This window comes from Hemiscyllium ocellatum, chromosome 35 (assembly GCF_020745735.1).
Source record: "Hemiscyllium ocellatum isolate sHemOce1 chromosome 35, sHemOce1.pat.X.cur, whole genome shotgun sequence".
Lineage (NCBI taxonomy): Eukaryota > Metazoa > Chordata > Chondrichthyes > Orectolobiformes > Hemiscylliidae > Hemiscyllium > Hemiscyllium ocellatum.
The window spans coordinates 46898183-46912800 of record NC_083435.1 but is presented as its reverse complement, the minus strand read 5'-3'; the positions used below and the strand labels follow the sequence as shown (position 1 = coordinate 46912800).

Genomic DNA, 14618 nt, shown 5'->3' with positions numbered 1-14618 from the left:
TGAAACTTGCAATTAAAACAAGCTATACCTATTACTATGGCGGCACGGTGGCACAGTGGTTAGCACTGCTGCCTCACAGCGCCTGTAGACCTGGGTTCAATTCCCGACTCAGGCGACTGACTGTGTGGAGTTTGCACGTTCTCCCCATGTCTGCGTGGGTTTCCTCCGGGTGCTCCGGTTTCCTCCCACAATCCAAAGATGTGCGGGTCAGGTGAATTGGCCAAGCTAAATTGCCCGTAGTGATAGGTAAGGGGTAAATGTAGGGGCATGGGTGGGTTGCGCTTCGGCGGGTCGGTGTGGACTTGTTGGGCCGAAGGGCCTGTTTCCACACTGTAAGTCTAAGTCTAAGTCTACCTGGCATCATTTTCAGCAACTGAGGTGAGAAAAATTAGTTAAACTTTCAAGTTGGTGACTCTTCATAAGAACTATAAAAAGAAACGTGAAATATCTAATTCATTTTAAATGAATACAGAAGAAGGGAAGAGTGGTAAGGACAAAATTGCATGCACAATATCATTTAGATTAGGTTCTCTACAGTGTAGAAACAGGCCCTTTGGCCTCAACCCTCCGAAGAGTAACACACAGCTGTGACTAATGTACCTGACACTACAGGCAATTTAGCATGGTCAATTCACTTAATCTGCACAACTTTGGACTATGGGAGGACACCAATGCAGACAGGGGAAGCAAGTGCAAACTCCACACAGACAATCACCTGAGAGTGGAATCGAACCTGGGACCCTGGTGCTGTGAGGCAGCAGTGCTAACCGCTGAACCACCATGCGCCCATTTTTTTAAATGCTAGAAATGGCTAAGCTTTTCATTATTTCATGCATTTCCATGAGACATTGATGTAGGTATGAGACAACATTGCTTGTCTATCTGAACTTTACGAGTGGCTTGATAAGGCATTTGAGAATGCTGTCAATCAAAATGCTGTATTTCCAGAGCCACATGTCAGCCCAGCTCAGTAAGACAGACAGATTTCCTTTCTTAAGGCCATTGGTGAACCAAGTACATTCATAGAACAATCTAAGATATCATAATTATTCTATTTCTGAGAAGTTTATATTCACGTGAATTAAAATTAAATTCCACTCAGTGCCTTGAGGCAATTTTATTCCATGCGCTCAGGGATGCAACAGAGGGGCCTGGGTTAAAGTCCAATTATCACTCCAACAGCATGTCCTCCCAAATTAAGACTGATATCCAAGGGCCAAGCAGAAGCTGACATACTTCGATGTGACCTCCTGCTGACCTGCACTGGAACAGGGTCAAAGGCTGACAACAGAGGGTCCAAACTGGGAGGCAGGAGCTAAAATACAACTAACTTAATATTCACATTCCCAGCATTTGCAATATTTTGCTTTTACAGGGCTGCTTTCTCCTTGATTGATTTAGTTTTTCTTCCAATGTAAATCAATTAATATTAAAGTAGCATTTCTCCAGGAAGACTATCTGAAGAGGGAAATGTCTCTTCATTCTTCAAAAGGGGCAGCAAATGCTGTGGGATCATTCTGGAAGTTGAATGAAAGTGCATACATTGGTATTTCTCAGTCCATTCTGTCTGATTAAATTTGGGTTGTTTTTAGTTGAAAGGCGATCTTGCCATAGTTTCTTGGAATCATGAGGGGCAGTTTTCAGAAATCTTAATAATGCATATTTTTGTGGGGTGATTGTATTAAATTTGAAAATATTGTCATTGATGTGCATAAAGCAGAATCCAAAACTGAAAGCTAAGCTTCTCGGGCTTTGAAGTACATTGGATTGGAAAACAGGTAGAATGGATTGAGTTTCACTTTGCATCAGCAATCCTAATAGCAAAATGTTAGCTCCATTGCTATCTATCAAAATCAGGCTTCACACAAAAAAAAGTTTCAAAAACTCAAATGAGGAAATGTTAAACTCTAATTGGACAGTCTAATTGGCCAGGCCCCAAGTAAGGCCAGGCCTTCATTTCAATGTATGAGGATGAAGTACAGCTGTGAAATATTCCACAGTGGAGAATATTATACTGGCAAACAAAGGATTGTTGGGGGGTGTGGCAGGGAAACATAAATCAAGTACTTTGATGTTTCCATCCTTGGAGAGGCCAAGAATATGAACATTTAGTTTTTTTTCTTTTTGTGATTCTTTTCATGCAGATATATGTGGTGCGTTCCAAATGCCAGAGAGTTTATAATTTCTTGTGCAAGTAAGAAAGGTAAATAGTATCCTTTAATGTACAAGCATCACATATAGGCAGGGTGTTTAAAAAGGCATTTGGCATACTCGCCTTTGTTGGTCAATCCTTCGAGTGTAGGAATTGAGAAGTCATGTTCAAGTTGTACAGGACATTGGTGAGGTCTCTTCTGGAATATTGTGCATATTTCTGGTTTTCCAGTTATAGGAGTATATTGCTAAGCGGAAGAGGGTTCATAAGAGACTTATCAAGGTATTTCCAGTTTTAGTAGTTTTGAACTGGAAAGAAAGACTGCATAGGCTGGGAGCTTTTTTCACTGGAGCATAGGAGGTTGAGTGGCGATCTGTTAGAAGTTTATAAGATTATGAGGGATGTAGATAAAGTTAATGGTATTTGTCTTTGCCCAATAATGAGAGCAAGGGAAGGCTGCAGATGTTGGAGAGTCAGAATCGAAAATTCTGGCCCTGGAAAAGCACGACAGGTCAGGCAGCATCCGCTAAGCAGGAGAGTCGACATTTCAGGCACAAGCTCTTCATCAGGATCCCCCCCCCAAAAAAGGGGTTTCAAGACTAGGGTTTTACATTTTGAAACTAACAGGAGAAATATTTTTTAAAAAGATGAGGGTCAACCTTTTTACACCGAAGGTGGTTCACATGTGAAATCACACTCCAGAGGAAATGGTGAATCTAGATATTTAAGAGATATTTGGATAGGTACATGAATTGGAAAGGTTTTGAAGGATATTGGACAGGAGCAGGTAGGTGGAACTAGTTTATTTTGAGGTTATGTTCCGCATGAACTGGGTTGGACCAGTTTTTGTGCTGTATGACTCAATAACTTCATAACATCCAATGACACTTAGAGACAGAAGAAAACACAGGGGAAACCACCAAAATATGCTTACCTGCCCCTCACACTGATCCTCCACATCAATCCACACTGAGTTTGCCACAATTTCCTTTCTTCCTCCAGTGGAAATGTAATAGTAGGCAAGAAAGCGAAATGTGGGTACCATGTCAAGTACCACTTGAAGGCGGAGCTTTGTAGGATCAGCCTTGTGAATCCTATCAGATGCAATCACCCTGCCTTTGCTTAAGATCTGTGGATGAAAAAGACATAAGGGAACAATGGCACATTTTGGCTCCTATTCCCTGGCAAACAGGAAGGCACAAAACATCTACTGACAAATTATCAGTCTACAAATTGTGACATCATATTATGCTGGCTGCAGCAAAGCATGTTTGCAGTCAAACCTGCTATTCCAATCATTTCACTGATTTCATGGATAATCCCTGTATAAGATCCACAGATAGTACATCTTTTATATGTGCAACAATTTCAGGCTTTTTCAAGTGACTTGTGTGAATATTATTGGCTGACAATCCATTTTTTTCTCAAAACAAAGGAGGACTGCACTGCTGGTCATATTGCATTTGGGTGCCTTATTAAAATGCGAGTCTCTCCGCATATCTAAGTGGACGTAGAAGATCCCACAGCACAATACAGAGACAAGAGTGTGGGTGCTTCTCGTATATTTCGGTCAGCATTGTACTTGTGGAAAAGTTACTTCAAACTGCCAATGGATTATTGTCCTGCCTAATGTCTTTTCCTTTTTTAAAAAAAGTAAGCAAGTCATAATTTTGTATAATTCTACTTACTGTGTAATAAAAGTAATCAATGTCTCTGCTGCCCAGTTCTGTGATAGCTGTCAATTCGATAATCATGTATTGACCCGCCTTCTGCACCTTGTGAGGTGCCTCTATATGAAGAAAACTCTTGCTGGGAGATTGATAGACAGTTGCTGTCACCATTGTTTCTTGGGATTCTGTCCCAGATTTCCTATCACCAGCCGTCACCTAAACAAAAACAAAACCACAATGGGCCACCAAATGATAATGCAATTGAGATCCCAGTTCATCATACCTGATCAAAGGTATTTTGTTGCTACTGTGAAAATGGAGTTTTAAACCCATTATTCAGTGAGTGGCATTGTTGTTGGTAGTTCTCAACAGGTTATAGGTTCAAGACATCCTTGATCATGTACATTGCAATGATGTGATATTGCAATGATGTGATATTGCCCTGTTCACGTGTTTGTTAGTTATTTATGTCAACTGTATTAGAGAATGAAGACCCCTTTAAAAGGTCCATCAAAGTTGAATCATACACCACAGCTCTTACTCAACCATGAATATTCTATTTATTTTGTAACATATCCACACTAAAGATAATTGATAACTGATAACAAAAGCTGAGTTGTTTTCTCATCTAAGATCAATTTGACCTTTGTGCCTGTATTGGTGTTCTGTAAAAAAAAAGATACCTGTTGGTTTTGTTTGCATACAGGCAGCTTTTATTTCCTCAGTCGATATCAAATTGTAAATGTATTCATCAAGATGTGATTTACAAGAATGGTTCCAGGGAAAGAGAAAGCTCAGTTGACTGATTGGATTATTGAATCTGGGGCAGTTCTCCTTGGAAGGAGAAGATTAAGAGGAGATTTCAGATATATTTTCAACATCATTGGGTGGGTTGTGTAGAGATAGGAAGAAGCTGTTACTGCTTGTAAAATAAAGTTAAAATGAAGAGAGGTTTACTATTTAAGATAATGTGCAAAGGGAGAAGGGGTGATATGATTAAAAAAATACATATTTTTCCAAACTGTGGATAGTGAGGGTATCAATTGTACCACCTGGAAATGTGCTGACAGCATTCAAGAGAGCATTGGGTGGTTATTTGGATAGAAATAGTATGTAGGGATAGGGAGAAGAAGGAGGAGATTGGCACCAGAGAGCAGAAATAGTGCCTTCCGTTTCACCATAATTATTTTGTTATTCTGCAATTCAATGCTGTCTTCTGGAAGAAGGGAAGGTCATTTATTTTAGTAGAAAAACTGGAGAGAAAAAAATACATTAAACATCCCAATGCTGAGAAACATAGAACATAGAACATAGAAAAATACAGCGCAGTACAGGCCCTTTGGCCCTCGATGTTGCGCCGATCCAAGCCCACCTAACCTACGCTAGCCCAATAACCTCCATATGCCTATCCAATGCCCGTTTAAATGCCCATAAAGAGGGAGAGTCCACCACTGCTACTGGCAGGGCATTCCATGAACTCACAACTCGCTGAGTAAAGAATCTACCCCTAACCTACACCTATAGGTCCTATACCTACCACCCCTTAATTTAAAGCTATGTCCCCTAGTAACAGCTGACTCCATTAGTGAAAATAAGTTTTCACTGTCAACCCTATCTAAACCCCTAATCATCTTGTACACCTCTATCAAATCACCCCTAAACCTTCTTTTCTCCAATGAAAACAGCCCCAAATGCCTCAGCCTTTCCTCATTCGATCTTCCTACCATACCAGACAACATCCTGGTAAACCTCCTCTGCACCCGTTCCAGTGCCTCCACATCCTTCCTGCAGTATGGCGACCAAAACTGCACACGATACTCCAGATGAGGCCGCACCCGAGTCTAATACAACTGCAACATGACCTCAGGACTCCGGAACTCAATTCCTCTACCAATAAAAGCCAGTACACCATATGCCTTCTTCACAGCACTATTTACCTGGGTGGCAACTTTCAGAGATTTGTGTACATGGACACCAAGATCCCTCTGCTCATCCACACTACCAAGTATCTGACCATTAGCCCAGTACTCCATCTTCTTGTTACTCTTACCAAAGTGAATCACTTCACACTTACCCACATTGAACTCTATTTGCCACCTTTCTGCCCAGCTCTGCAGCTTATCTATATCCCGCTGTAACCTGCCACATCCTTCCTCACTGTCAACAACTCCACCGACTTTCGTATCATCCGCAAACTTGCTCACCCAGCCTTCAAGCCCCTCCTCTAGGTCATTTATAAAAATGACAAACAGCAATGGCCCCAAAACAGATCATTGCGGAACACTGCTAGTAACTGCACTCCAAGATGAAGCTTTACCATCAACTACTACCCTCTGTCTTCTTCCAGCTAGCCAATTCCTAATCCAAACCTCCAACTCACCCTCAATGCCATACCTCTGCATTTTTTGCAGTAGCCTACCATGGGGAACCTTATCAAATGCCTTACTAAAATCCATATACACCACATCTATCGGTTTACCCTTGTCCACCTCCTTAGTCACCTTCTCAAAGAATTCAATAAGGTTTGTGAGGCACGACCTGCCCTTCACAAAACCATGCTGACTATCCTTGATCACTTTATTCCTATCCAGATGTTCATAAATCCTATCCCTTACAATTCTCTCTTAAGACTTTGCCCACAACAGAAGTGAGACTCACTGGCCTATAGTTACTAGGGTTATTCCCTACTCCCCTTCTTGAACAAGGGAACCGTATTTGCTATCCTAAGTTGCAGGAATGTAAAGACTACACAAATCTAGAAATCACTGAGTATGCAAGACAGTTCATGAGAATTATTGTGGAAACATTTTAAGCTTTGATCATAAAAATATACATAAATAGAGCAAAGATATTGTGGTAAACTTGCAAAAATTGCTTGTGCAGTCTTACTTGAAAATAAGGCTGATGCACGATTTATTAAAGCATCAACATCATGATGTGTCTTGACAGAGTTAATCAGAGAAACTATTAATATCCATGAAGGAATTGACAATGGCAGCTTGAAGGTGAAGTCAAAGCAACATAACAAGAAATAATGAAACAGTGCTTCACGCAATTTAACATTATTTGTCTGTTTGTGTATTCTTTTGGCTTTTAACAAGACATTACTTCATTAGCCAGAACTTAAATGCACTTGGCACCTTCTATTACTTAAAAGATTTACGCCTGTGGTGGTCTGTTCCCACAGTCAATAGAAACATGGTCTGCATCTCCACCGGTCCCTTCAGGTTTTGTGGGAGTTACGGAATGTGGTCAAGAAGGCATTTGTGGTACTTGCCTTGATAAACCAAGGCAAAGATTTTAAATATTGTAATTGTACTAACCTCCACCACTTCCTTTGGCAGCTCGTTCCACACATGCACCACCCTCTCTGTGAAAAAGTTGCCCCTTAGATTAATGATGTAGTAACATCATGTACCCATGTTTTAATTTGTACACTCAACTCATTTACCTTACTCGTCAAACACCTTTCATTAAAGTTTTTATTCATGCAACTTTGACAAAATCTTTTATACTTTTACCGGGGCTACAATATATGAGCTGTCCTGAGTCATTTGTTGTCTCTTCAACATTTGACCATGCAGTTCCTTTACTGAGCTTTCTAACAGGATTCCACACTTCATGGAATTTGTTTATAACTTTTCCAAAAACTTCCCTGCAGGAATGCTGATCCCTTTCAATTCCAATAAACTGATCCAACCAATTGCAATCCATTCACCTTATACATGTCTTACCAATCCTAAATCATCCTCAACATCCCTGAAATCTCAAGTCATCCTTCTTGTGCTCTCCTTCCAAACAGACTTTCATTTGGGCTAACCTTCTATTTCCATACTCACAAGCAGGTGGCACTAAAGTGATCCAGACAATACCTTTGTTATAGACTTCCTAGCTTTCCAAACTTTACTTGCAGGAACTCATTCTTTTTACTGCCTACGCCATTGATTAAAACATACAGCACGGTATTTGGCTGTTTGCTGACGGGCTTCAGAATTCAGTGACATCCTGAGGCAACTTGCCATTATGTAGTTTCATTGAGACAACAATAAGTACCTCTCTGTTCTCCTGATAGTTAAATCCCCCAATACCATTGCTGCACCTTTCATCATGGTCAGCAGACACACCATGATGTTGGCTCCCACTGCATAAACACTGATTCCAAAGATATACAAACTGTATCCAAGTCTGTTAGAAAGGAAATGGCTGCAGGGGCTTCTGCGCACCGCCACCCCCACCCCACCCCCCTGCCCCCCCGGACCTCCTCTACTCCGCCTGCTTTCCAGCCATGCCTTTTCAGCGTGCCCATTTTTCCCCTGTGGTGTGACAGCATTATTGAACATATGCAGCATTATGAATGCTCCACAATGAACACATCAGTAACTCTGGCCCTGAGGTTCACTTAGCAGTAGTTAAGAACGAACATAGTAAGCAACACCAACACCTGGGAAACTCTCCTCCTGATATTTCTTCAGTTCATAAATATTCATTATACATAATATCTGTTTTCTGTAGGCAAATATTGTAGCTATCCTCCTACAATGCTATGCATTCTAAAAGTGTTCTCTTATCTCCAATCTGCTGTGTGGAATTATAACACAAGTATTTGTACATCCATCAACTGCACATCAACAACGGTTTCTACAACAGTCAACTCTTCACTCATACCTGAAACACCCAGCTGTTCTGTTTGATCTAAAGAAATGCATTGCATTGAAAAAGTTAATTTGTCTGAGTGGTTGTTAATTTTGCTTGGAGATAAGATTTATAGCATATTTCAATCATTAAATTCAAATTGAGAGTCCACATTTACACAACTTCTTTGTTAAGATTGCAAGGTTTGTAATTCTCTAATCATGCAGCAAGACTCTACGGAAGGCAGGAACTTCATGAGCAGGCCCGAGATAACTTCACTTGCCATTCTTTTCATATTTTTAGAAGCATCCTGGACAGCAGGATGCACTGCGTACCTGAAGTTCGATTGCTAGTTCCACTTAGGATGCTTTAGACTAATGTTATGGGGATGGGAATGAGAACAGTAAGTCAACACCTGGAATGATTGAGGAGAAGGTAGAGGTTTGGTCAAGTAAGTCTAAACAGAAAGAAGAGGCAGTGTGGGGTTAACTAACACAGCGGGATTGGCGGTCCTACGTGTATAATACAAAGAGTATAACAGGTAAAGCAGCTGAACTTCGAGTTGGGATTAGTATATGGGATATCGCATTAACTTGGTTGAGAGAAGAATAGGACTCACAGCTTAACATTCCAGTATTTAGATGTTTCAGGAGAGCTACAGAGCAATATAACAAGTGAAAGGGCATAACAATACAGACGAAAGAGAGAATCACTCTCAGAGGGGACATTTTGCAGGGCTCATCAAGAGAAGCTATATGGGGAGAACTCAGGGATAGGGGTTAAATGAAAGGTCACCTAACAGCCAGTGGGACATAGAGGGCAGATACATAAGCAAATCATGGAAAGATGTTAAAACAGCAGGATTTGCCGATGATACGAAGTTAGGTGGACAGGCAGGTAGTACTAAGAAAGAGGGGAGGCTGCAGAAGGATCTAGACAGTTTGGGAGAGTGGTCCAGGAAATGGCTGATGGAATTCAATGTGAGCAAATGCGAGGTCTTGCACTTTGGAAAAAAGAATAAAAGCATAGACTACTTTCTAAACGGTGAGAAAATTCATAAAGCCAAAGTACAAAGGGATCTGGGAGTGCGAGTTGAGGATTCTCTAAAGGTAAACACGCAGGTTGAGTCCGTGATTAAGAAAGCGAATGCAATGTTGTCACTTATCTCAAGAGGGTTGGAATATAAAAGCACCGATGTGCTACTGAGACTTTATAAAGCTCTGGTTAGGCCCCATTTGGAGTACTGTGTCCAGTTTTGATCCCCACACCTCAGGAAGGACATACTGGCACTGGAACATGTCCAGCAGAGATTCACACGGATGATCCCTGGAATGGTAGGTCTAACGTACGAGAAACAGCTGAGGATCCTGGTAATGCGTTCATTGGAGTTTAGAAGGTTAAGGGGAGATCTAATAGAAACTTACAAGATAATACATGGCTTGGAAAGGATGGACGCTAGGAACCTTTTTCCGTTAGACGAGGAGACTAGGACCCGTGGACACAGCCTTAGAATTAGAGGGGGTCAATTCAGAACAGAAATGAAGTGACATTTCTTCAGCTAGAGAGTGGTGGGCCTGTGGAATTCATTGCCGCAGAGTGCAGTGGAGTGGAGGCTGGGACGCTAAATGTCTTCAATGCAGAGATTGATAGATTCTTGATGTCTCGAGGAATTAAGAGCTACGGGGAGAATGCGGGTAAGTGGAGTTGAAATGCCCATCAGCCATGATTGAATGGCGGAGTGGAATCAATGGGCCGAATGGCCTTACTTCCTATGTTTTATGGTCTATGGTCTTATGGATTGTTCTCATGCATGATTTTAACTTCCCCAATATTGACTGGGGCTCATTAAGTGCCATGGGTTTAGCTGCAGTAACATTTCGGTGCATCCATGAAATTGCTTGAAACAACATTGGGTGATGGTGGAAGGTTGTTTTTCAGTCTTGAGGCCTGTGACCAGGAGTGTGCCATAAGGATCGGTGCTGTGTCCTCTGGTTTTTTGCATCTTTTATATAAATGATTTGGAATGAACACCTGAGGTATGGTTAATAAATTTGCAGATGACACCAAAATCGGAGATGTAGTGGACAGGAAAGATTACCTCAGAGTACAACGGGATCATGATCAAATGGACCAATGGGCCTAGGATAAATGTGAGGTACTGCATTTTGGAAAGACAAATCAAGGCAGGATATAAGGTCCTGGGAAGTGTTGCTGAACAAAGAGACCTTGGAGTGCAGGTTCAAAGCTCCTTGAACATGGAGTCGCAGGTAGATAGGATAGTGAAGAAGGTGTTTGGTTTGCTTGCCTTTACTGGTATTGGGTATAGGAGTTGGGAGGTCATGTTGCGGCAGTACAGGATGTTGGTTAGGCCACGATTGGAATACTGCATACAATTCTGGTCTCTGTGCCAAAGGAAGGATGTTGTGAAATGTGAAATGGTTCAGAAAAGGATGTTGCCAGGGTTGGAGGGTTTCAATAGGCTGGGGCTGTTATCTCTGGAGCACCTGATGCTGAGGGGTGACCTCACAGAGGTTTACAAAATCATGAGGGGCAGAGATAGGGTGGATAGACACGGTTTACTCACAAGGGTCGGGGGAATCCAAAACTAGAAGGCAGAGGTTTAAGATGAGAGGGGAAAGGTTTAAAAGGGACCGAAAAAGGGACAGAGGGTGTTGCAGGTATGGAATGTGCTACCAGAGGAAGTGGTAGAGGCTGGCACAATTATAACATTTAAAAGGCATCTGGGTGGATATGGAATAGGAAGGGTTCAGAGGGATATCGGCCAAATGCTGGCAAATGGGATTAGATTAATTTAGGATATCTGGTTGGTATGGATGAGTTGGACTGAAGGAATTGTTTCCATGCTGTACAGCTCTACGAATAATGTAGGGCTGATGCCCGAAACGTTGACTCTCCTGCTCCTCGGATGTTGCCTGACCTGCTGTGCTTTTCCAGCAACACACTCTTGTCTCTGATCTCCAGCATCTGCAGTCCTCACTTTCTCCTAATCTGCAGACAGTACAATGAGGAAAGGGGCCATCCTAGGCAGACCTTCTATTGGGGGAAAAGCCTGATCAGGTGAGTAAAAGTTTGGTTGAAGAGCATTTTGGGAACATTGATCAAAATTCTGTAAGTTTGAAGATTATCATGGGTTAGGATAAGTTTGGTTTTCTGGTTAATGTATGGAATAAGCAGGATACAAATTGCAACAGTATTAGGTAGAAAATGGAGGAATTAGACTGGGGGGGGGAGGGGGGAGCCCAACTGTTTGAGGGAAAATCCACATTTGATATGTTGGCGTCTTTCAAATGCCAATTGTCAGAGTTCAGGATCAGCATTTTTCTATGAGAATGAAAGATAACGAGAGCAAGAATCAAGAACACTGGATGATAAAAGCTATTGAGAGTTCAATGATACAGAACAAAAGGAAGCATACAGAATAAAATGGAAGCATTGGAAAAGGTGCACAGGAGATTTACCAGGATGTTGCCTGATCTGGAACAAAGGTCTCATGAGGAAAGGCTGAGGCACCTGGGTCTGTTCTCATTGGAGAGAAGAAGGCTAATAGGGGATTTAATAGAGACATGCAAGATGATCAGAGGATTAGATAGGGTGGACAGTGAGAGTCTTTTTCCTAGGATGATGATGTCAGCTTGTACGAGGGGGCACAGCTGCAAATTGAGGTGTGATAGATTTAAGACAGCAGGGCGGCACGGTGGCACAGTGGTTAGCACTGCTGCTTCACAGCACCAGAGACCTGGGTTCAATTCCCGCCTCAGGCGACTGTCTGTGTGGAGTTTGCACGTTCTCCCCGTGTCTGCGTGGGTTTCCTCCGGGTGCTCCGGTTTCCTCCCACAGCCCAAAGATGTGCGGGTCAGGTGAATTGGCCATGCTAAATTGCCCGCAGTGTTAGGTAAGGGGTAAATGTAGGGGTATGGGTGGGTTGCGCTTCGGCGGGTCGGTGTGGACTTGTTGGGCCGAAGGGCCTGTTTCCACACTGTAAGTAATCTAAGTAATCTAATCTAATCTAAAAAATGTCAGAGGCAGGTTCTTTACTCAGAGAGTGGTAAGGGCGTGGAATGACCTGCAGTTAACTCAGCCACATTAGGGGCATTTAAACAGTACTTGGATTAGGATATGGATGAATGTGGGATAGTGTAGGGGGATAGGCTTAGATTAGTTCACAGGTCGGTGCAACATCGAGGGCTGAAGGGCTTGTTCTGCGTTGTATTGTTCTATGTTCTATGTTCTTTATGTAAGGTTTACAGAACTGAAATCAAAACTGAAATCAGGCAGGGCTCTTGAGGAATACAAAGGAAGCAGAAACAAATTAAACAAGAATTTTGAAGGACTAATATGGACCTAAAATGTATTTGGCAAGTAGAATTAAGCAGAACCCTAAGAATATGTATATTATATCAGGAACAGGAGGCTAGCTCGTGAAAAGGTATATCCACTCAGTGACAAAAAAAGGTGATTTATATCAGTAGCCAGAGGAAGTGGGTGAGGTTCTGAATCTGGGTGAGATTCTTAAATCGGTATTGAACAAGGAGAGCAAGGATGATGGTAGCACAAGGGATGGGTATGTTGGTATTCTGGGGCATGTTGACATTAAGGAGGAGGAATTGTTGGGTGTTGTGAAAAACCTTAAGTTAGGTAAATCTGCAGAGCTTGCTTTGATCTATCCCAGGATACTGAGTGAGGTAAGGGAGAAGCTTGCTGGGGCTTTGCCAGAGATCTTTCTATCTTTTTTAGCTACAGGCAGTGTCTCAGAAGACTGGAGAATAGTCAATGTTGTTGCTTTGTTTAAGAAGGGCGATGAGGATAATGTAGAAAATGATAGTCCAGTGAGCCTTCCGTCAACGATAGGGGAATTATTGCTCAAGATTCCTAGGCGCAGAACTTGCTCACATTTGGAAAATAATAGAGACATTTGAGGGATGGTGAGCGTGGATTGGTGGAGTTAAATTCATGTTTCATATGCACGGGGCTGCACGGTGGCCCAGTGGTTAGCACTGCTGCCTCATAGCACCAGGGACCGAGGCTTGATTCCAGCCTTGGGCAACTGGCTGTGTGGAGTTTGCACATTCTCCACGTGTCTGTGTGGGTGTCCTCTGGTTGCTCCAGTTCCCTCCCACAGTCCAATAGATGTGCAGGTTAGGTGAATCGGCCATGTTAAATTGCCCATAGTGTTAGGTGCATTAGTCAGAGGGAAATGGGTCTGGCTGTATTACTCTTCGGAGGGTCGGTGTGGGCCGAAGGGCCTGTTTCCACACTGTAGGAAATCTAATCAAACTTGGTTCAGTATTTTGAGGAAGTGTTAAGCATGAGTGATGAAGGTAGGGTCGTGGATGTCTCCATGATGGACTTTACTGAAGCATTTGACAAGGTACCTCATGGTAGGCTGTACCAAAAGAATAAGTCACACTGGGTCCATGGTAAATCGGTAACTTGGATACAAAATTGGCTCGTTCATAGAAGACAGAGGGTAACAGTGGAGGGGTGTCTTTTTCTAAGTGAAGGTTTGAGAACAGTGGTGTTCCATAAAGATCAGCGCTCGGACCTCTGTTCTTTGTCATACAAAAATAAATGTAATGGTTTAAATCGTAGGTGGTCTGTTTCGTAATCTTGTAGACGTTACAAAAATTGGTGGAGTTATGGATAGAGAGGAAGGTTGTTTAAGGACACAGAAGGATAAGTTGTCAAGTTGGAGGGAGAAATTGCAGACAAAGTTTAATCCAGACAACATTGAAGTGATGCATTTTGGGAGGCCAGCTGCAAGAGATAAATATACAGTAAATAGTAGGGCCATTAGGAGGATTGATCACAGGGATCTTGAGATGCAAGTCTACAACTCCCTGAGAATGGCAACACATTTGGATAATGTGATAAAGAAGGCATATGGCATACTTGCCTTCATTGGTTGGGGAACTGAATATAAAAGTTGGCAAGTCAGATGCAGCTGTATAAAAATTTCATTAGGCCAGGCGTGGAGTACTGTGTTCAGTTCTGGCCACCATATTACAGAAAAGGTGTGAAAGTTTTGGAGAGGTGCTGAAAAGACTTACCAAGATATTGCCTACATTGCAGCGTACTAGGTTAGATAGAAGGAGAGATTGGATAAACCTGGATCATTTTCACTGGAGATTCGGAGATTGAATGGT

At 42.2% G+C, this 14618-nt stretch overlaps 1 protein-coding gene across 1 annotated transcript in view; it reads right to left on the bottom strand.

The window, feature by feature from the left end:
• LOC132832662 (complement C4-like) overlaps nt 1-14618 on the bottom strand; it is a 230046-nt gene that overhangs the window by 149173 nt on the left and 66255 nt on the right. The window contains exons 12-13 of the mRNA XM_060850740.1: nt 3841-4038; nt 3087-3281 (exon numbers count right to left, since the gene is read on the bottom strand). Coding sequence (XP_060706723.1) covers nt 3087-3281; nt 3841-4038 — 393 coding nt within the window. The remainder of the gene's footprint in view (nt 1-3086; nt 3282-3840; nt 4039-14618) is intronic.